General features: G+C 39.4%; 1 protein-coding gene across 1 annotated transcript in view; it reads left to right on the top strand.

Moving 5' to 3' along the window:
• The first annotated feature begins 494 nt into the window (after positions 1-494).
• LOC136857711 (cilia- and flagella-associated protein 58) overlaps positions 495-24,175 on the top strand; it is a 261,063-nt gene continuing 237,382 nt past the window's right edge. Inside the window, exon 1 of the mRNA XM_068225146.1 lies at positions 495-622. Coding sequence (XP_068081247.1) covers positions 584-622 — 39 coding nt within the window. The 5' untranslated portion in view covers positions 495-583. The remainder of the gene's footprint in view (positions 623-24,175) is intronic.

Genomic DNA, 24,175 nt, shown 5'->3' with positions numbered 1-24,175 from the left:
TGCCTAATAATAATAATACCGGTAATAATTGTACTGTACCGGTACGGTACCTACTTACCATTCCGCCTCTGTAGCGTAACGGTTTAGTGTGATTTGCTGCCGTCCTCGGGGGCCCGGGTTCGATTCCCGGTACTGCCAGATATTTAAGAGTGGCAGGAGGGCTGGTATGTGATTGAAATGGTACATGCAGCTCATCTCCAATGGGGGTGTGCCTGAAAAGAGCTGCACCACCTCGGGATGAGGACACGAGTTTACTTTACTTAGTACTTACCTGAGAGTTATCACCAGCTTTTCTTCAGGTGGGATACTGCTCCTCATATGAATGTGTCTATTTTTGAATGAAAATATTTAATAGTTTATCGAAACATTCACTCGACATGAACGAAATTATAAAATTTTCCCGCTGCTACTAATGGTTCTGTTAGGTTGCTATGGGAACATAGCTAACCTGTATTGAAAGTGTGTTGCTTTAGCCTATATTGTCCTGAAAAGAAGAGATTACGGTAACTGTTCACTTCTAGAGAGTGCTTACTGGTATATGCCCAAGATTAGTTAATTCGTCACTCAAAAATATATTTAAAAAATGCAGGAACAGGATGATACGCAAGACGATGAAGCATTGGTAGGTAACCTTGAAATAGGCCTACTTTTCTCTCAGTAGTTCTCACAATCATACGAAATGCACGAAGTTTTAATGTAAAATATTATAGATATTTAGTACCTGTTAGGACTGTTGAACTTATTCTAATTGTTACCGCTATGTTTAAGGAAAGTTTCCTATTTTAATTTAAGGAGTTTCATAAGATGTTATTGATCTCTAATTAAGATGAGAACTAGTGGCTTGCTAGTCGTCATACTAGCATGTAACCCACGTGCGAATTGCATTTTGATTTGGATGAGTTCGGTGACGGCTTGGTTAAGGAGAAAAAACGGTGATCTTCCAGATTGCTAGAGATGAATTATGGCGATTATTTGCCAAAGTTGTTATAGTACTACAGCCTATCTCCTCCGGCTCCACGGCTAAATGGTTAGCGTGCTGGCCTTTGGTCAAAGGGGTCCCGACTTCGATTCCCGGAAGAGTCGGGAATTTTAACTATAATTGGTTAATTTCACTGGCACGGGGCTTCTTCATCATCATTTCATCCTCATCACGACGCGCAGGTCGCCTACGGGTGTCAAATCAAAAGACCTGCACTTGGCGAGCCGAACTTGTTCTCGGACACTCTCGGTACTAAAAGCCATACTGTACGCCATTTTATTTCAGCCAATCTCCTTCGCTCCAAGCTAAAATGGATTTGTTTGACCTTGTGCCACGGGTAGCCCTAGATTTCAACAGCTGTCCCAACAAGACTATGCTAGGATAGAATATTGACCTTTCAGAGCAACTATTCCCTATTATTCCTAGCTTGGGTGAATTTAGTAACAGACTATCTGATGTACCCGTGCTTCGCTACGGGATTTTCAGAAAGACTGTCTTTGTGGTTTTCCTACCTGAAGTCATCGGTAGGAATGTAGCGATTAAAAGCAATGTTATCATATAAAATACTCGATCAAATGAAAAACGCACATTTTCTCACTTTTAGCGAACAGTACTACGGTGCCGATCTAACAGTCCAAAGTTCCAGTGCTGGAATGACCAGACCGCAGACAGCTGTGAACACTCCTCTGCCATTATTCCGTTAAATATGCACACTGCTCATTCCAATCAGTGCCTCAGAGTAGGGATTGAATAGCTCGAAGGCTATGATGAACCAGTTTGTTACGTATCAGTAATATCAGAAAATTTATGAACCAGAGGAACGGCATGCTAAAGAAGAAAATTATCTAAATCCCCAGCTACTTCCCGTCAATATTCAGGCAGGCTGTTATTTTCAGTACACCGGGCGAGTTGGCCGTGCGCGTAGAGGCGCGCGGCTGTGAAGCTTGCATCCGGGAGATAGTAGGTTCGAATCCCACTATCGGCAGCCCTGAAAATGGTTTTCCGTGGTTTCCCATTTTCACACCAGGCAAATGCTGGGGCTGTACCTTAATTAAGGCCACGGCCGCTTCCTTCCAACTCCTAGGCCTTTCCTATCCCATCGTCGCCATAAGACCTATCTGTGTCGGTGCGACGTAAAGCCCATAGCAAACAAAAAATTATTTTCAGTACGACTGGGCGAGTTGGCTGTGCGGTTAGGGCGCGCACCTGTTAGCTTGCATCCGGGAGGTAGTGGGTTCGAACCCCACTCTTGACGGCCCTGAAGATGGTTTTCCGTGGTCTCCCATTTTCAGACCAGGCAAATGCTGGGGCTGAAACGTAATTAAGGCCAGGGCCACTTCCTTCCCACTCCTAGCCCTTTCCTATCCCATCGTCGCAAATTTTAAAAAAACTCGGCATACAGCAGTAATCTCATCTATCGGAGATGAGCGGCAACAGAGACACAAGGCACATCACAACAAACAATGGTCAATGTAATGTTATTGTTGATCAATGGTATGAGCTTTCTGTATTGTAGGCCTTCACATTCAGTTTTCTTTCGACTCTGTAATATTAGGGCGTCTTATAAATTTATTTATAGCGTAGATTGTAGTTCCTTATTTCTCGACTTTACATACTGATTTTCATTAAATTCTGTTTACCCATTTTCTCATGGCGGTACTGAAATGGACTTAGCAACAACAATCCAAATTCATGAATACCTCCATTATCATAGCTGGTAGGTACAGTAAAAATGTATAAGACATAAATGATCGGAAATTTAATAATATATAATTTAGTTATATACTATTTGTCAATAGGACTACTAATAACACAAATATTTGATTATTCAATTTTAGGTCTTCCCCTAAACTGCCATTTCACTCAGCGTGAATAAAATTATTTATGGCCTAGATTGTAGTGACTTATTCCCCAACTTTGCATACTGATTTTCATTAATATAGGACAAATAATAACATAAATACTGTATTTGAGAATTAAATTTTAGGCCTTCCGCTAAATTACCATTTCTCCCAGCGTGAATAAGATTGTTTATGGCTTAGATTGTAGTGACTTATTCCCGAACTCTACATACCGATTTTGATTAAGATAGGACCACTGCTAACGAATATTTGAGAATTAAATTTTAGGCCACCGAGCTTGATAGCTGCAGTCGCTTAAGTGCGGCCAGTATCCAGTATTCGGGAGATAGTAGGTTCGAACCCCACTATCGGCAGCCCTGAAAATGGTTTTCCGTGGTTTCCCATTTTCACACCAGGCAAATGCTGGGGCTGTACCTTAATTAAGGCCACGGCCGCTTCCTTCCCACTCCTAGCCCTTTCCTGTCCCATTGTCGCCATAAGACCTATCTGTGTCGGTGCGACGTAAAGCAACTAGCAAAAAAAAAAAAAAAAAAAAAAAAAAAAAAAAAAAAAAATAATAATAATAATAATAATAATAATTTTGGCCTTCCCCTAAACTACCATTTCTCTCAGCATGAAAAATACTATTTATGGCCTAGATTGTAGTGACTTTTTCCTGGACTTTACATACCGATTTTTATTAAATTCTCTTCAGCCGTTTTCTCGTGATGCGTATACAGACAGACAGACAGACGGACAGACAGAAATTACGGAAAAGTAAAAAATGCATTTCCTTGTTACTATGGACATGACCGATACAGAAATACCATTCTTTTCAACTTCTGAACAATGTACAGACAAAACTCTTATTTTATATAATATGTAAATACTGTACCGTACCGTAGTAGGTCTATTAGAAAGCAACTACAATGGGTGCAGTCGGTTAGATAGACGTCCTTTTGTTTGAAATATAACGGGTTCGATCTCGGCTGAGATCAGTGACATTTGAGTGTGTTTAATTAAATGGGACAATTAAAAGACTGATTTCTCAGGCACATCGTTCATAACCTGATTACCAAAAATATTGCCTACTCCTGAAGTGTTTAAACAAAAGCAACGATTATATTAGCGTAACAGGAACTGTAGCAGTAGGCGCCGTAGAATGGGATAGTAGGTCTACTGTTCAATTTAATAGCCTTTTTCCTAAATAACATTGTTTGAAATAGGCTTACGTGAAAGAGGAAGCAAACATAGAAACAGTAGGTACGGTAGGCTACATGGGCTAAGTAAATAACTTACGCAAAAATACGAGGGTTGGGAACTTTAATAGTGGCAATTACGGTATATAATTTTACAACTGATACAAAAGAGATACATTTTACGAAGTTTTTCTGACATTCAAAGCAGTGACGTCTCTTGGGGTGTAAGTCTGGTGCAGCCCAACACACGCGTGTGCAGTAAATGTGTACATTTCAAATAGGTGTGTTGGGTAATCTAGCTAGGAGGAGATCTGGTATCGGGGTGATGCTTTGGGAAGATAATGGCCTACAAATCATCCGCTGTATCATTTTCATGCACTTACTTTTCAAAGCACAATATAAGTATAAAATTAACAAAAGAAAGCAAATATTATTCACATTTGGTAACATCTGTTGCTTGTATATTAAATATATTCTTGAGTCCTTTGAAGCAGCAAATCGAACTTGTCAATGATGTCATCGAAAAAGGGCATAGTATTCATCAAGTCACTGAGCAGTGACTTCTCCAGGGATATGGTTGCCACCGCAGTCAGCATCTCCTGGGATGTTGAATTCCTTAAGTATGTTTTTATCCGCTTAAGGCACGAAAAGCTTATTTTTACTGTGGAACTGGTAAATGGTATAGTAAGTATTAGCCTAAACAGAATAAGATATTAGAATCATTCCTTTGTAAAGTGTAACAGAATAATTTATACACTTCTTTGAACACGTCCTTGAGCAACAGAATTATTTTCTCCAAACTGGTATGTTTTGTAGATAGAATTAGAATAGATATACTGAAGTTCGTTTTTTAACCTGTGTGTCAAATATCGTGGGATAAGAGATTTTTAAGTTCTCTAGAGCATCAAGAGGTAGGATTTTAGAAAATTCTTCAAACCTAGAGCTATCTCCTATGCAAAGAAATTTGTGCTTGTGCATATCTTGAAATCTTGTATCAATTAAAATCCAATATCTGAAAATAAAGCACTTGATACTTAAGAAAATGTCATTTTCTCTTTTTAAACCAGAATGTCTTTTTAGTTCAATTTTGGTTTTCTTCTCAGCCATCTGAAAATAGGGTTAAATGCTTCTTTATTCCTTTATTTACAGTTCACTCACAATTAATCTGCCACATGGCCATGATTCACATGATAACAACTGACATTTATATTCACTATAAAAGAATATTCCATACACCACATGTTCAAATTTATAACAAGCTTCTTCTTGCAGCTGTTGGAACAGTTGCCACAACTATTGTGACAAAATATGCTAGTAAATTTGTCTTTTTTGATTGTGTTTTAGCATGAGATTGAGATACTAATATTGTCACCAATGCTATAGGAGCCGGCATGTGTTCAACCTAAGCAGATAGCCCAGGTTACATATTCGGGTGTATTAGAATAATATCATCCCGGCTCGTGCCATGCGGCCAAAATCCCATCGCCTCGATGGGCTGCACCAAGCAAAGTACAGCCATATACTTATTGATGGCGGTCTACTACGTTGTCATGGCAACCGTTGTGTTACACGTCACAAGTCAGCCCGCACTGCTGTGAGCATTGAGAAGGCTGCACTCAGACTGTAAGGCGCACTCGTAAAGGAAACGAACTGCGGTGCTTGCTTAATTAACTATGAGCGCTACGTCGGGTGAGTAATCACAGTATATAAGGCGCACTCTTCATTTAAAAAAAAAATAGGTTTTAAAGAGAAAATATAGGGATGCAGAAAATGATAGATAATTGTTTTGAGAAATGTTAGTGCAGCTGGGATGTACCTGATGCTCTTGAAAAGCTGCTACTGCTTCAAAGTAGTCACCAGAATTGTGTACAACCTGTTGCCAGCGATGTGGAAGTCGTAGGATACCTTTAGCAGCGCCTGTTATGTTGATAGTTCGAATGGAGTGATCTACTGCTTGGCAAATCTCTGGAACAGTTCTGAAGGGAATGCTGCAAAGTGGTTCCTTTATCTTAGCAATCAAGTCAAAGTCACTAGTGCTTAAGTCTGGGAAGTATGGAGAATTGTACATCAGTTCCCACCTCCATCGACCGAACAAATCAACCACAGCTTTGTTGAATGCGGCCGAGGATTGTCATGCAAAATGATGGGTAGTTTCTGCAAAAAGTTTTGCCGCTTCATTTTCAAAGTCGGTCACAGGTTGTGTTCCAAAAATGAACAGTAATACTGCATTGACAGTCTCTGTGGAGGAATGTAATGCGTTAGGATAATACCATCACAGTCATACAAGAGAATATCCATATCTTTCACATTGCTGGTGTTCTGATGAACTTTCGTTCCTCGTGGTGATCCGTAATGTTGCCATTCATTCAATTGGCATTTCAGTCGCAGCTCGTATGATTTGGCCTATGTCTCATCTAGCATAAATACGGTATAAGAAAGCCTCTCCTTCGCACTCATAGTCTTCCAATTGGTTACGAGCAGTATCGTATCGTAACCATTTCTGCATTTCCGTCAAATAACGCGGAACCCACCGTGATGCAGTTTTTCTCATACTTGGCATTCCTTCAGAATGTGAAGCACAGTTGTAAATAATCTGGTGTCTCCGACCAGCTCACAAACCATTTGGTGTCGATCAGTGTCTAGTAAAGTGGCAAGAGCATGCACTTTTTCACTGACACTAGGATGACCTGGCCGACACATGTCTGCCACATTTTAGCATCCTTTGTTGAAGGCTTTTACCCATTGTGTTACTATTCTGTAAGGCAATGCAGATTTCGTGCAAGCCTCTTGAAGACCTTGATGACACTGTCATGCTGCACGACCTCTGGCACATTCAATCTTTGTCCAACTCCGTTGTTCCTGTTTCAAAAACTTTGTGACATTACCTTAGACCGCCAGCCAACACGAGGCTCTGTTCCTTTCACCAATTCGCATGCGCATGATGTGGGAAGGGAGAGCACATGTACTCTGAGGTAAGGTCGGTATGTAACTAATGTGTCCTATCAGCAGGGTCGCCGATTCCGGGTGTGCTACGATTCTTGAGCACCCCTGAAATATTTTGTGGTGTGCCCAGCAATTATCACAAACAGAGAGAACAAAGATTAAAAAACAAAACAAAAAAACAACAACATAATAACAGCATACATACGTTATACATCCATATAGACTGTTTTGCCTTTCAGCGTCAGTCTCCAAACCTTTGTGAATTTACAAATTGTTGCCACGATCCTTTATTTGTAACTAGTTCTGTGGACTCTTTGAAGGCTTTTACCCATTGTGTCACTGTTCTGTAAGGCAGGAGCCAGGAGATAGTGCCCCTGGCTATCTCTTATCTTTAAATAAATGGAAACTGAGTCTAACCATTGTCGTCTTGGTCTCCCTCTTACTCTCCATAACAGAGTCCGTTATTGTCCTAGGTAACCTATCCTCCTCCATTCGCCTCACATGATCCCACCACCTAAGCCGGTGTATGCGTACAGCTTCGTCCATCGAGTTCTTTCCTGACTTAGCCTTTATTTCCTCATTCCGAGTAACTTCCTGCCATCGTTCCCACCTGTTTGTACCAGCAATCATCCTCGCTTTTTTCATGTCTGTTATTTCTATGAATTAGATATCCTGAGTCTACCCAGCTTTCACTTCCATAAAACAAATTTGGTCTGAAAACAGACCAATGTAAAGATAGTTTAGTCTGGGAGCTGACTTCTTTCTTACAGAATACTGTTGATCACAACTGCGAGCTCACTGCATTAGCTATACTGCACTTTGAATCAATCTCACTTACTATACTACCATCCTGGGAGAACACACATCCTAATTACTTGAAATTATCTATCTGTTCCAACTTTGTATCCTCAATCTGACATCCAATTCTTTGAGTTCTTACCTACCAACATCAGTTTAGTTTTAGAAAGGCTAATTTTCATACCATGCTCATTGCACCTATTTCAAGTTCCAAGATATTAGACTGCAGGCTTTCGGCACAATCTGCCATTAAGACCAGGTCGTCAGCATAGGCTAGACTGCTTACTACATTTCCATCTAACTGAATCGCTCCCTGCCAATTAATACCTTTCAGTAGATGGTCCAGGTTAACTATGAACAATAAAGGTGAACAATTAAAGCCTTGTCTCACCCCTGTAAGTACCTTGAACCAAGAACTCATTCTACTGTCAATTCTCACTGCAGCCCAATTGTCAACATAATAACAGAAGAAAAGAAATTAAAAAGGAGAATTTTTTGTCAGTTCTTAACCCTAGCAATACCAAGGTATTTTTGTCCCTACATTACCAATGGGGGAGGGGCTGAGGAACCCACTAAGAAACTTTTGTTTGCTTTATTTCCAATCACAATTTTATTAATTAGACCTGATTCACCCCAAACTTCAGTAACTGTAATTATTGAATCCAGAGGTTTGCTAAAGAGTGCTTTAACAATACCCACTTTTAGGTGTACATTAAAGCGTTCTTTTTTCACCTTGAGAAGATTTAAAACTTACCTGTGCAATAATATAACGCAAGGAAAATTGAACGACAATGCAATCATGCATGTCCATAATCAAGAAACAGAAATTAAACTGAACCTCAATATGATTGGCTGTTTGCAGGAACACTCCCTTTTTGAGATTTAAATTGTGCATTGAAGGCTTAAGACTTTCAATTTCTCTTTTATTATTATATTAACATTAAGTGCCAAGTTTGAGGCAATTTCCTTTTTTCTTAACTCAGTTTGGTATTATTCTAAGAGAAAACTAGACTATGTTTCTTTACATTAAGATATTAGAGACATAATTAATTGTATTTCTTTGGCTCCCATCCTTTCATTTCACATACATTTACTTTTACATGATTAAATCACACTATTACCATTTATATGCATTTTATGTCGATTGTGTGTGGATTTCCTGGGCCACCTATGATGGCTGATGGCGGATCTGTTGAGGTCCAAACCAGCCTCCAGGTTGAGCAGTCAACATACATAGATGTGGATTTATATAGACTTTTGTTTGTACTCGTTCATTATTGTTGATAAGGTGCTTAATAAAGTAGTTTATGTTTTCTCTTCAAGTAATACTCATTTAAAAACACCTAAAACTGCGTTTTCACAAAGGTTAAATTTCAACAATTTCTGGGGCCTTCTCCCTTTTAAGACTGAGTTTTTACAATTTGCTTTACGTTGCACAGACACCACGGATAGGTCTTATGGCGACGATTGGATAGGAAAGGGCTAGGAGTGGGAAGGAAGTGACCGTAGCCTTACTTAAAGTACAGCCCCAGCATTTGCCTGGTGTGAAAATGGGAAACTATGGAAAACCATCTTCAGGGCTGCCAACAGTGGGGTTCAAACCCACTATCTCCCAAATGCAAGCTGATAGCTACGTGACCCAAACCTCACAGCCACTTGCTTGGTTGGACTATGAGTTAGAGCACCCCCACTAATTTTAAAAACCTAGTGCCCCTGGCTATCAGTGACATTATTAGGTTCTGTTGCATGGCATCTCAACAGCAGTGTTGCCACTATTTAAATTTCAACCTTATTAAATATTCAATTTATAATTTTTGTAACAGTATTTTCTAATACCAGTACCTATATAAAAAAAGAAAATTGCATGGGTAAATACAGATAATGTATTCAGTTTTTTATTTCAATGGTGTTGGACTTTTATTGGGTGACAATGATTGGTATTTCACCTTTTTAAAAAGGTTGTAGTTTCAAATAATCAAAAATCAACATTTTATGGATACAATATGGAGTTTAACAATTTCAAGGATAATTTTATAAACATGTGAAGGCATTATGAAACAAAAAGAATTAAAGCATATAAAAGCAACATTATCTGCTGTTTAGTCCAAATTGATGTCCTCTATGTCCAGAATTTCCTCAATTATCACAGGCATTTTCCAATAATACCTGTACACATTGATCCCTTTCAATATCACGAACATCTGGATTTGGTGGAAATGTAAAATTTTCAGTCCCACTGTGTTCCACCCTTTTCCTGAGGAATCTTATACTCTGTTGGGTATGATGCCTTCAGAATTTTTCCAGTGAAGTTTCTGACTTTCTCTTTGTAGGAAATTTCACAATTACATAAATCACCAACTACTGGGGATGGACTTCCCTCTTCTTTCTTACTTGTACCATCTTCTCTGGCTTCATTTGTAAGAACAGTTTCTGCAAACATTGATCATGTGTGAGAAGCAGCATCATTTGAAAAGGTTGTTTCATCACTTACCTCATCACCTTGTGCCACACCAGTAACAACAATCCCACTGAGCGAGTTGACTGTGCAGTTAGGGTAGCACAACTGTGAGCTTGCATTCGAGAGATAGTGGGTTCGAAACACCTTGTTGGCAGCCCTGGAGATGGTTTTCTGTGGTTCCCCATTTTCAAACCAGGCAAATGCTGGAGCTGAACCTTAATTAAGGCCACGGTCGCTTCCTTCCTATTCTTACCCCTATCCCATCATTGTCTATCTATATCGGTGTGACGTAAGGTAAATTGTAATAATTGTAATAACAACAATCCCTCTTCCAGCAGAAGGTTTAATCACTTTCCTTGACGAGTGGGTCCACTGTTGTTTGGTTCGCTACTGTACACACTTCAGCAACAAAACAACAAGATCTTTTCTTTATTTTAATTCAAAGGTGGTTGAGTACCTCCTTTCAGCTTGTGTTTACTTCTCACTTCAATGTCGTGCAAGGCACATTGCAAGCTTTTTTTTTTTTTTTTTTTAAATGATAAATGTCCATGGCATCAACCTCTGCAGATCTTTTGCCACTACTTTCACCACATGAGAGGAGCCTGTGTGTAAGTGTAATTGTGGAAATGTAAAGTATTGAATGTGAGGAAAGGAACGTTAAGGACGACACAAACACCCGGTCCCCAAACCAGGGATATTAATCATTTACAATTTAAAACCCCTGACCCAGCCGGGAATCGAACCTGGAGCCGCCGGGTGACAGGTAGATGCGTTGCCCCCTACACCGCAGGGCCGGACACATTGCAAGCTACCTATGCTTTATGTATAGAAAGTTTACCACTTCTTACTATAGCTGTAGCATGAGCCATATACTCTGACTTGTATCTACGCCTTCCCGTTGGTCCTGATAGCTTCTGGTAGATTCTTCCTTTGATCATTGTTACCCTACAAAATTTCTGCTATTAATTATTATGCCTATTATTAAAATGCTAATGCAAGTAATACACATACACATAACCGGTATCTAAAAATTCCTTGTTACAAATGTTTTTAGAATATATAACATTATTTACCTTCCACAGACAGCTAACTTTACCATCCAACAGAAATTTCCACTATTAGGCCCTGTGTTAAACACTGATCCTAAGGGTGAAAGTCCACTGTGCCAGAATTCCTGTTAGTCACTGAGGTTTGAACTACTTTTAGGAAATTGTATTTATCTCATCATTAAGAAAATGTTGGGAAAACAGATAGGGAATCTGCCACCTGGGTGACTGCCCTAAATGCAGATTAGTATTGATTGACTGATTGATCATGTTTGCTAAGTTAATCTGGACCAGCTGAGAGCATTGAAGGTTATGTGGTTAAAGAGAAACTTTCATTGCCATAATGAGGCATACTAGACAAGGCGAAGAGAGAAGTAGGCTAAGTAGTTTATCGTAGTTTTCCTTGGTCAGAAGTGAGTTGGACGAGCACCTTCATTCACAGCATTCACCTGAATTACTCAGCATTATCCACATACTTCAACAGCTTCTGTATTTTTTACAGCAAAGTTTTTTCTTTAATAGGTCATGAAGGAATGGAAGCCAAAGACTTCCACTTTCTATAACCATGGTACTAAGTGGGATAAAGTGGTTAGCTCTATACCTAGCTACTTTTGCCCTCTGTAATTAACCTGGTTACTCATTTTGGGTGCAAGCCGAGTAAACCTCAGGGCCACATGTCTCTCCACTAGTGCAAATCTGGTTTCTAAATTTTTAAACTTTCTGACTGGGAATTGAAACCACATCCTTCTGGGTAAACTAAGCTCCCCTCGACTAAGCAGCCCCTAGTTTCCATATAATTACAACAATAAATGAGACCAAGTCACCAATGAAAGCTGCTGTATGTTTAGTACCAGTCCATATTAAGAGATTACATTAAAAGCGATGGCAAGATGATAATGCTATATTGTTGTATTAGATACCGTACTGTAATTCATAAGTGTAATAATGCTGTGCTGCTTTCTTTTATATCTTTTCCAGCCTTGAATCAAATAATCCTGATGAAGGTCCCATACACAGGAACCACACTCTAATCAGGACCATACCAGCAATTCATATACACATACATCCATTTACAACGTATAAATACCCTCATAACCATATGAAGAGGCCTGTAATCTTTGTTTACTACATATTAATATGATTACCCTGATGAAGATCTTTATTTATATTAACACTAGCTGATGTACCCATGCTTCGCTACAGAATTCTACATTGTATACAGAATTCTAGGTCATATAGTGTACATGTGAGTAAGATTGTATTAAATTGCATAGCTCTTAACATTACCCTAGAAACACGACGGGGAAGTCATCAAACGTCTTTTCTTATGTGAAAACTGGGTTAGGGAATTTTCATTGTAATGGTAGGCCCTCTTGCCTATCATCAGTCACAGTCAAGTTGGGGAGTTTTCATTATAATGGCAGACACTCACTCTCCACCTGCCTTTTACATCCTTAGAAAGACTGTCTTAGTGGTTTTCCCAACTGAAATCAACATAGGTCATTACAATGACACCAGTAGGAATGTCATGATTAAAAGCAATGCTATCATATGATATACTCAATCAAATGAAAAACCACACATTTTCTCGCTTTTAACGAACAGCACTACGCTACTGGTCTAACAGTCCAAAGTTCCATCCATTTACAACCTATAAATACCCTCATAACCATATGAAGAGGCCTGTAACCTTTCTTTAGTACTTGTTAATGTGATTACCCTGATGAAGATCTTTATTTATATTAACACTAGCTGATGTACCCATGCTTCGCTAAAGAATTTTACACTGTATACAAAATTCTAGGTCAGGTAGTGTACACGTGAGTAAAACGAGCCATGAACACTCTTTTATTTTTGGGGTGAAGGTGGGGGGAATAGTGGAGAGTCCCAAGGTAAAAACTACACCCTTTTACTCATCTGTTTCCTATTAGTACCCAGTGACTCGGGAAATCTTAATTCACTACACTGGCAGGGGAAAAACTGACTTTAAGGCAAATTTTTCATCCAAGCCAGAGGAGAATCCCCTCCCCTCTTTCCCTGCTAATCTATACTAATATAATAAAGAGAGAGTGGCAAATTTTATGAGTTTTGTGTGTATCTGGAGGGTAAACTCAGAAACTACTGGACCAATTCTAAAAATTACTTCACTAATACAAAGATACATTATCTCTGAGTGCTATAGGCTATATTTTATTTTCAAAACAATTCGAGTGGGGGAGGGGGAGACGGGGGAAGATATAAAAATAATAGGCTAATTTAGGCGAAATATCAAATTTGTCGTACAAGGCCAAGACAAAGCTCATTTTAATCCCCTTGACATAAAGAACAAAACTCAGTAAACCCTATGAGCTCAAAAACCATATTTTAAGGCCCTAAAACCGAGCATTATGGAGATATTGGCACCACACTACCCCTTCTCTAGGAATCGGATAAAGAAATGAACTGCCGTAACCATGGCAACGTCAGTTCCAGGATTCTACAGCAGCGAGATTATGCACATACATTCGGCCATACTTGCCAATCAGAATTGGTACACATAATCCCTGAGGTACATTGGCTGTATATTATTTTCAAAAAATTTTGAGGGGTGGGGGGAGGGGGAAAAGGTGAGAGTTATAAAAATAATAGGCTTAATATAGGAAAAATATTGAATTTGTCATACAAGGACGAGACAAAGCTCATTTTAAGCCCCTTGCTGCAAAGAAAAACACCTGGTAAGACCTATCCCGAAAACCATGTTTTAAGGCCCTAAAACTAACCGTTGAGATATTGGCACCACACTACCCCTGCTCTAGGAATCGGGTAAAGAAATGAACTGCCGTAATCATCGCAACATCAGCTCCCAGATTCTACAGAACCGAGATTATGCATGTACGTTTTTGGCATGGCTGCCAACCAAAATTGGTACACACAATCCCTGAGGGGCATTGGCAGTATTTTATTTTCAAAACAATTCAAGAGATATAAAAATAATAGGCTAATATAGGCAAAATATCAAATTTGTCCTACAAGGACGAGATAGAGCTCATTTTAAGCCCCTTGACACAAAAAATAAACCTCGGTAAGCCTTGCAGGCCTGAAAACCATGTTTTAAGGACCTAAAACCAACCATTATGGAGATATTGGCATCACACTACCCCTGCTCTAGGAATCAGGTAAAGAAATGAACTGCCATAACCCTGGCAATATCAGCTCCAGGGTTCTATAGCAGCAAGATTATGCATGTAGGTTTCTGGCATAGCTGCGAAACAAAATTGGTACACATAATTCACGAGGGACATTGGCTGCATTGTATTTTCAAAACAATTCGAGGAGGGGGGACAATGGGGGGAGATATAAAAATAAGAGGCTAATATAGGCGAAATATAGAATTTGTCATACAAGAGCGAGACCACATTTTAATCTCCTTGACGCAAAGAACAAAACTCGATAAGCCCAAAGGGTAAAAATCACTGTTATCCGTATTGAAGATACTGAATGTAGGACGCTAAATGGTTTATTTTGTCACCTATTCAATACATATAAATTTTACATTTAGGAATTTATTATTAATTCCTCTTGAGACATGTTTCGCCCTTCATTGAGGGCATCATCAGTCAAATTACCTCCTCAAGGCAAAAATCAGGTACCTGATTAGTATTTAACATGGACAAATTAATACACATTACATGGGAAAATTAAGTACGAGAAACTCTTGTACAATGGTGATGGTTAAACAATATAAGTTTATAGAATAAGAAGTCGGCACCAATGCTTAAAATTACTGGGTAATTATAGCAGAGTTCAGCAGTGGTGCTCTGAAGAATAATTGATGCACTCATAGGAAATTATAAAGTTTATAAAATTATTTACAGTATAACAGTCGGGGGGGGGGGGGGGGGGGGGAAGGGTATAGTGTTCGGCGTCAATGTTTTTAACAAAAATTACTGCCAATGGTTGGTAACTATACAGTAAATTTACATTATCCAATTGAACAGTTGAGAATTTACAGTTTATATACATATTTACAAGAGAGCAGCTTGGTGAGCAAGGACATAAAAAAAGTATATTACCAAGTGTGTCCCGTTGCTTTAATCATTGGAAGATGATTGTAGCATTGACATATCAGAAATATGCAGAGTGGATTAATCTTAGTTAATAATCACAGGGGGCAGGGAAAATATTCCATAGCCAAATGAGGTTCTATAGGCATCAAACAGAAAGCTGTTTGGTTGAAGCACCGGGTTCGGTACGGTGAACTGGTCAGCGTGGACGGAGACTCAATGGGTGTCATTGAGTAAACAGTGCATTTGAATGGCAACAATGATGGCAGTTATTTGTAGGTAATGTATTACTGGGAATATGTTGCAGGTTGAATACTTCGCTTTTTCTTAGTTGATTTCTTGTAGCTTGGAATGATGTGTGAAAACATTGGTGTGAGATGCCGGTGAGACTTAAATTGATATTATTTCGTGAATGAATGTATGAAGGACCTCAGGACAAAGTTACAGTTTTTTGTTGCTGGTCTAGTGAAATAGAATGGAGTTGCTTATGCTATGAATTGCAGTGGAGAGATTAGAATGTATACGGTAACTATAGAGTCAGAGCGTTGTAGCTGGGACGAGGCATCTCTTCACTTTGTCTGCGAAGAGGAGCCTTAGTGGCACGCCATATTCGTGCCGATGTGCGCTGGAATTCTAGCGTGTTGGGAAGTTGTGTTGTGTGAAGTGGAAGTTTTCTGTAATCAAGATGTTAATAGTATTAGTTGGTGTGTAAGAAAAGATCATGGTAAGTAATGAAGAGTAAATGTTATGTTACATACCTGATGTGTCGTTGAGAGGCAATTTGTTGATGGATGTTGGTTGACTATGAAGGAGGCACAGTCGGTAATACGCACATGTGGTTGGCAATGGCGGCGGGAGGGGGTGGGGAGCTTTGGGAGGGAGGAGCATGGGCGGAGTTCATGCGCAGAGGTGAGCTGTCAGAATGGAGGAAGGTAGAGTGGAGGGGTGAGCTTGTTATGTGTTGGGAGTGCTGGTTGATAAAGTGTTGGTTTGTAAAAAGAGGGAGGGGGGATGTACGGACTCGAAAAAATTATGTGGATAGTATTGATGTCTTTTTATTAATGCGGTTGAATGTTATTCGTTTGTGTGTTGTAGCGTTTTTGTTGGTCGAGTGGCTTTTATTTCTTGTGTTGTATCGATGGGGTTGTAGTGGAGGGGGAAGTGTTTGGGTGGGAGGAGGTATGGGCTTGCTGTCTTTGCGTGTGGGGGGATTGGTGGGAATGGGGGAGGTGGGGAGGTGGGGAGGTGGGGAGGAGGGGTGTAACTGTCTACGTGTTGGGTGAGTTAGTTAATATGGTATTAAAGATTTTAGACAAGTTGTTGCCTTGAAAATTCATTTTTTGTAGTAAGGTGGGAATTTGCTCATAAAGGGTTTTTTTAAAATATCTATTATCTCATTGAGGTTTTTGTCTTTATTGAAGTGTTGGTCTAGAAAGATGTATAGGTTCTCAAACTCAGTCATTAGTTTACCTTTCTCAACTCTTTTTAGGATTTTTAGGTCTTGTTCTATTGTGGTGAAGTGGTGGCCAGTGTCCCCCATGTGGGTGCTCATTGCAGAAAATTTATTATGTTTTTGGGCATTGTAGTGTTCTAAATAATGGGTTTGGAAGCTTCGACCAGTTTGTCCGATGTACGAGACATTGTGTTGTGAACAGGTGAGTCTGTAAATACCTGAGCCCGTGTAGTGATTTTTTCTTGGGTTGACAGAGTTCTGGTTGCAAAATATGTTCTGGTTCGTGTTCTGCATTTTGAAAGCAATGTTGACTTCATGCTTTTTTAGGGGATTGGCTACCTGGTGGATGACTGGATTAGTGTATGTGAAAGTTGCGTATTTGGGTTTATTGGGTTTTATTGGGGAAAGTTGTGTTGTTAATTTTAGTTTTACTTTGTTGACGATCTTGTTGATCATGTTGGTGTTGAAGCCGTTGAACTTGGCAGTTTCTTTTATGTAATCAAGTTCTTTTTTTAGATTGGTAGGTGAGGGGAATTTTTAAAGCTCTATATATTAAACTGTAGTACAAGGCTTGTTTATGAGAGTTGGGGTGTAAAGAATTATTGTTTATTGTTAGTGGAGTGAAGGAGGGCTTTCTGTGTATCCAAAATTCAAAAGCATTGTCCATTTGTGTGATGTTGATGTCTAAGAAATTGATAGAGCCGTTGTTCTCATCCTCCTTTGTGAACTTTATATTGTTGTCTAAAGTGTTTAGGAATGTGAGGATGTTGTCGCTGCTATTGCACTGTTTATCGATGATGACTAATGTGTCGTCGACATAGCGGAGCCAAAGATGAATACCATTGATGGAATTTATTATTATACTGTGTTCTAAGTTGTCCATGTAGATGTTCGCTAGAATTCCAGAAATAGGGTCTCCCATAGCTAAGCCCTTTTGGTGGTATATCTTGTTGTTGAACGTGAAGTAATTATTATTTAATACAAAGGTTAATACTTTAATAAACTCTTCTATTTCTATTTTGCTTAGTCCACTGTGTTTGGAGAGGTTGTTTCTTATGATGCTGATGGTTTCGAGAACTGGATACATGTTAGTGATGTCAAAGGAACATAGAATGTGGTTTGGTAGCAGTGTAAATTTATTTAAGGTTTTGACATAGGTCAATTGAGTTCTTAATGGGGTTTTTGTTGTTGAATTTGTAATGTTTTTTGAGAAAGTAGTTTGAGAAAGTGGTTAAAATTCCTGACCCTACCAGGAATCAAACCCAGAACCCCTGTGACCAAAGGCCAACATGCTAACCATTTAGCCATGGAGCCGGACGTGTTAAGGATGAACTTAAACATGAGAGATGCAGGTGTAAACTTGTGTGACCCGTGAACAGCCAAGTTGAATGCAAAAGATAACCAATGCAGTGAAATATCCCACCTAGAATGGTCTTCATGATGAAAAGCAATCAAGGCAGATTGAAGATTACAGTTAACTTGCTCAGCAAGAGATGGCTAGGGTAATAGGCAGATGTTGTTACATGTCAGATTCAAGATACAGGCGGGAGTTTTCCAAGCACGGCCTGTCCTTCTAACACTTAAATGGACCACTTGGCTTCTTGAGCTGATAAGGTCCTAAACGCATAGGCAATTGCCGCCTTCCAAGTTCGGTTTCTTGGAGAAGGACAGCAGCGACTGCAGATGATGATGCGTCTATCTGAACGATGAATTTTTTATAGAAATCTGGCAAAGCTAAGATTGGGGCATTACAGAGAGCTAACTTAGGGTCTTCGAACACAGCTTGCTGCGATGGCCCCCATTTGAAATTGACACCTTTCCTATGAAGTAGGTTTAGGGGCGCTGCCCTATTAGCAAAGTTGGGAATACATTTCCTGAAGTAATTCACCATGCCAATGAACCTAGCGATTCCTTTAACATCTTTAGGAGGCTTAAAGTCACGAATTGCCTGCGTTCTGGAATGGTCGATAGAAACTCCATCGGGCGACACAACATGCCTTATGAATGACATCGAAGACTTAGGAAAAGCTACCATAGATAACTTTACTGTTAATCTGGCCTTACGAAGGTAATTTAGGACTTACTTAAGATGATCTAAGTGTTCTTGAAAGGCTTCAGAAAAATCACGACATTGTCAAGTTAATGGTAAAGATATTCAAATTTGATGTCGGAGAAGACCCTATCTAGCAGTCTAGTGAGAATAGCTGTGCCCGTGGGGAGCCCGAAAGGCACATGGTTGTATTTGTACAAGTTCCAATCTGTAGAGAAAGCCATCAGATGTTTCAATTCTTCCGCCAAATGAATCTGATTGTATGCTTGGTTAAGATCTAAGATGGTGAAGAACTTAGTCTTATGAAACCAAGAGAAACATGAATGAAAATCAGGAAGGGGCACTGATTGCAATACGACCGTATGGTTTCATGCTCTGTAATCAATGACAGGCCTGAAACCTCCTTGGGGTTTCGGTAAAGAAAAATAGGTGATGAATAAGCTGACTTTGAAGGTCGAATATTGCCATCCTTCAACATTTGATCAATATCTCCTTTAGGTGGAGATAGCCTGTATGGTTACAGGGATCGAATCAGTTAACTCAATTTTATATTCTATTAGGTCAGTAATACCAAGGGTTTCTGAAAATACATCAAGAAAAGACTGACATAATTTCTAAATACTATCACCCTGGTCATCGGGTAGATGTCTTAAGATCTAATGACATCTCACTCTGGGTAGGCAAAATCGATGATGATGAAACAGAATTACATTTTAAGAGGAATATGTAAATTACTTTCAGACTTGAATGTGCAAGACTTTCTCTGAAGATTGGGCACGAGACCAGAATACGACATATAATCTGCCCCTAATATCACAGGGTATGACAACTGTTTGGCAACCAACAATTTAAATATCCAAGTAAATTTAGAAATGTGAACTTTAGCAGGAATAAATCCTAAAATTTCCAAGGGTGAAGAATTTGCTGAAACACATTTGGCTGAAGAAAAATAATAATCTGGAAATTTACAACAAACTTTCAATTTAGAATACCACTCCTCAGGAATAATAGAGCTAACACTTCCTGAGTCTAACAAAGCTGTGACTGGTTCATTATTTATCTCAATATTGAGGAAGGGCATAAATCCTGAGGTCTCAGATGCGATTTTAAGACATTCCTTCGGGCCTTCAAAAGATAAATTAAAGGGTATTTCCCCCTCCGACTTGAACTGGACTGAGCTTCGAGACGCTGAACTTGGTGACTCAGCCGGGCACGCTAGTCATTTTCTGTCGCCTAAGTTAGTGGAGGCAGCACCAGAAGTAGAGCAGGAAGGTGTGCTGTTTTTTTTTTTTTTTTTTTTGCTAGTTGTTTTACGTCGCACCGACACAGATAGGTCTTACGGCGACGATGGGACAGGAAAGGGCTAGGAGTGGGAAGGAAGCGGCCGTGGCCTTAATTAAGGTACAGCCCCAGCATTTGCCTGGTGTGAAAATGGGAAACCACGGAAAACCATTTTCAGGGCTGCCGACAGTGGGATTCGAACCTACTATCTCCCGAATACTGGATACTGGCCACACTTAAGCGACTGCAGCTATCGAGCTCGGTGGGTGTGCTGTTAGGTGAAGTACAGTTTCTAGCATGATGTGAAAATGATCCACACTTAAAACATCCCTGGGATGGCCCTGCTCCATTCCTAGTTCTATTAGATTTCACAAAGGTGCACTTTTTTGTGAAGGTGGTTGGATGACCCACATGCATAACACTTGCGGGGTGAAAACACTCGGCGACGTGGTGGCCGAGAACAATTAGCTGATGGAGGAGGCTCCCTAGTGACTCTTAAAGTGTCTGCGTACCTAACTCCCCTCGCGGACACTGCCATAGCCTCGAGTTCAGAAAATGTTTGAGGTCGTGAAGCGAAACACAAATAAGACCTATAGGATGGAGAAATCCCTTCGACAATGGTCTGTATAATCAAACCTTCTGAGAAATGAAGGGCGAACACCTAGTATAGAACTTGATATCTTGAATGGAATTGGCCAGGTTCTCGTATAGTCTTTGAACTCTGAAATAGAACTTTTGTATTAGAGGAGACATTGCTCTTGCAGGGATGAAATTATCTAAAAGGTGTGCATGGAAAACTTCTGTAGAGCTTCTATTGGCTATTGCCTTTACAGTTTTGTCAGAGAGGACACCAACAGAGTATGGGTAAATAATTTGTAAAATCTGAGAGTGAGAAAGAGAAAACACTAAAGCATGATCCTGAAATTCTACAAGAAATCTTAGGAAGATCATTAGTCGAGTTAACTGAAAATTTGGAAATGCCCTTTAGCAACATGGCTGTGGGGTGGGGAAAGCTACTGAAATTTGGTGAAATAATCAGAAACGGCATTGGAGGTTAACGGGGTTCAAAAGCTGCATTACTGATGATGGAGGTTGGAAGTTGTAGTGGATGATTAACTTGTTCAGATGGGGCAGAAGTTTGTTGTTGTTCAGCGGATTCCCTACTCTCAGAAGACTTAGGAGGGTCCTCATCAGTTTGAACGTGTGCTGGTAGATGATAGTCACCCTTTGCACTAGCAGCTCCCGACAGCAATTGATTGACCTTATTTGATAAATCCAAAATGTGTTTCACAGGAGTGTTAGCTATACTATCATGATCGTCCTTCAGTTTCAGAGGCAATAGGTCCCTAGCCCTATTATAGAAATGGAACAATCTAGCTTGAACACGCTTTAGCTGATTTCCAGAAGGCTCACCTACTTCAAAAAAAACAGAGGCAGGCTCAGTAGCATTGGCTGTGATAGTGCACAGAGCCTCATCAATTTCCTTGTCCCCATATACCGGAATACAGATGGGAAACTGTAAAGATTCTTTAAGTTTAGCCACATCTATCACAACCCTGTCACCAGATTGGACTTTTCTAATCAAAAGTTCATTAATAAGCTCTTCCTTGTGCAGCTGCCACGGTGCAAGGACTTGCCTAGGACCATACATAGTGAAGGTAAAGTGACAAAATTTGGAAAATTCCAGAAACGAAAGAATTTTTAAAGTTCGGTTTCTAATTCTATGAACAGCCATCAAAAGGGGCTTTATCCAGACCCATTCAACCACACTCTGCTACTACTTGTTCCAGGGATTCTGTGGAATGCAGAAGTATAAGAAGGTGCGGGAATGAATGGGTGGATAGAGAAAGATCGAATGTTAATTTAAAACTCTAAAATTTGAAATTTTATTTCTTTCCTTTTTTTCTCTTTTTCTTTTCAGATTTTAAACTTTGTTAAACAATAACACATAATCAGGTACAATGAGGAGGTGAGTAAGGTAGTTCAAATGTTACACTTTTACTAAGAGCAGTACTGCTCCAGTCAATTACAAATAAAGAGACGGGGCCCCAAAATTTACAACATTAGAAAGAGTGTCTTTGCTCCACGCGATCACCTAAGCAACTACTCTCCAAAATTTACAAGATGCAAGCCTCTCAAAGGCACAGTTTAACTTTTACATTAGGTAAAAATACAACCAGATTCCACTGTCTTACTTGCTCGACAGTTTACATGACATTTAAATAGGAAATTAAATAAGAATAGTTAACAGAGGCAATAAGTGCCCATTCTATCTCTCCTTAATGAAAAGGAAAAGGTTAAAGTTATTGGTCAAAAATCAAAATGTTAGAAAGCGAACACTTGCACTCCTTTGAAATTCACTTAAAGATTCATAAAACCCTATGCGGGCTTATGGCCTGAAGTTATAGAGGCTAAGCCTATACTGCGGAAGTGGAGAGAAAATTTTAAATTACAAAAAGAAGAGAAAAATTTTAAAGTTTATGAAAACATAGTCACCTCAATACTATGTTGAAGAGGAATAAAAGACGGTTCACACTCTTTATTCCCTAAGCTAGACTACGGTCTTTAGACTTGGTTGAAAATTTACATAGAAGATAGAATTTTAAATAACAAAATAATTTGAAACCTTCCCCTCACTTCAGTTTTCTGATGTTATTACACGATCAAAAGATGTCTGCCATTACCTTGATCTGGAGGGCCTTCTGGAGATGGGCAAGGCTAGCCCTCTGCTTTCTCTATGAACACACTCTACTTCTTGACTGGAGCGATCGAAAGACAACATGGCCCAAAAGGTCCCAGCTTTTATAGCGGAGAGGAAGGTTGTATAATTCTCTGGGCCGAAGCCCTGCACACACCCACAGTTTTGATTGGTTACAAAATTAAATACCGTAATTTCTTATTGGTCAAAGATTTAGAAGAAGAAGAAGAAGAAGAAGAAGAAGAAGAAGAAGAAGAAGAAGAAGAAGAAGAAGGAAGGGATAGCAGTGCTAATAACCTAAGAACACAGAAAGAATTTACAACATTTTAGTTCTGAAAACCTTTCTTTGAAAATTAATTGTTCGTCTTCCCACCAGAAGGGGCACATAAGTAGACAGTAGAGACATCTAACGATAAACGTTCGAACTTCTTGAGCTAGACAGTTCGCTGTAAATATTGCAGATGGCCTTCTAAAAGGCGCACACTTTAAATGAACGGGGTTGGTGTACCTCCGGTACAATCAGCATTACAAAGTAATACCTTTCCATTTTTTCACTAAAATGCACATGGCTACCTCTTATGCTTGCCTTCAGGCTGCTCTCAGCTGACTTTTTCTAAATCCAATTTCCTAGTAAGGTCATTCAATCTCCCTTACTTCCACGATCATTCCTAACTCTATTTCTTTCTAAGTTGCACTTCTTCCTTTGACTCTTTATCTCTCTCTTATAATATAGTGAATCTTTGCCATTCCTTACCACTTTCAAAAGGCACATACCCGTTCTCTCTTCAAAAATTGCTTTAAACCCATCCCATAGACTGTACACATTTTTATTTACCATTTTCCACTGAATATAATTACTCTTTAAAATCTCCCTCATGCCTCTCTTATCAGCCGCATGGTACTGCTTAATTGTCCTACTTTTACAACCTTCCATTCTATCACATGTGCTTTTAACTACGATAAAACAGATTCATGATTACTTGTACCATTTATCAGTTTCTCTGTAGAGCTCATCTGGTTTTATCAGCATCATGTCTTTCTTGTCTCTAGTGGGTCCATCACTTTCTGATTTAGCTGTTCTTCTCAGATTAACTTATTTACCTTTTGTTGGTCATCCTTTCTGTCATTCTCATTTACGGTACGTTCCAGTTAACATTTGGTAAATTGAGATCAGCCTCTACAATCATGTTCATTTCTGTGTTTTCCCCACATAACCAATTATCTTATCAAATAATTCTGTGTCATTGCCATAATCATCCCTTTTAGGTCTGTAGATTCAAAAAACTTCAAGTTGCCTGTTATGTTTAGAGATGAGCCTTACACCTAGAATTTCATGACTCATCCTTAACTTTCCATAGCTTACAATTTCTTCTTTTACCAGTATGA

This window comes from Anabrus simplex, chromosome 1 (assembly GCF_040414725.1).
Source record: "Anabrus simplex isolate iqAnaSimp1 chromosome 1, ASM4041472v1, whole genome shotgun sequence".
Taxonomy (NCBI): Eukaryota; Metazoa; Arthropoda; class Insecta; order Orthoptera; family Tettigoniidae; genus Anabrus; species Anabrus simplex.
The sequence above is the reverse complement of the archived record's forward strand: the minus strand, read 5'-3'. Positions and strand labels throughout refer to the sequence as shown.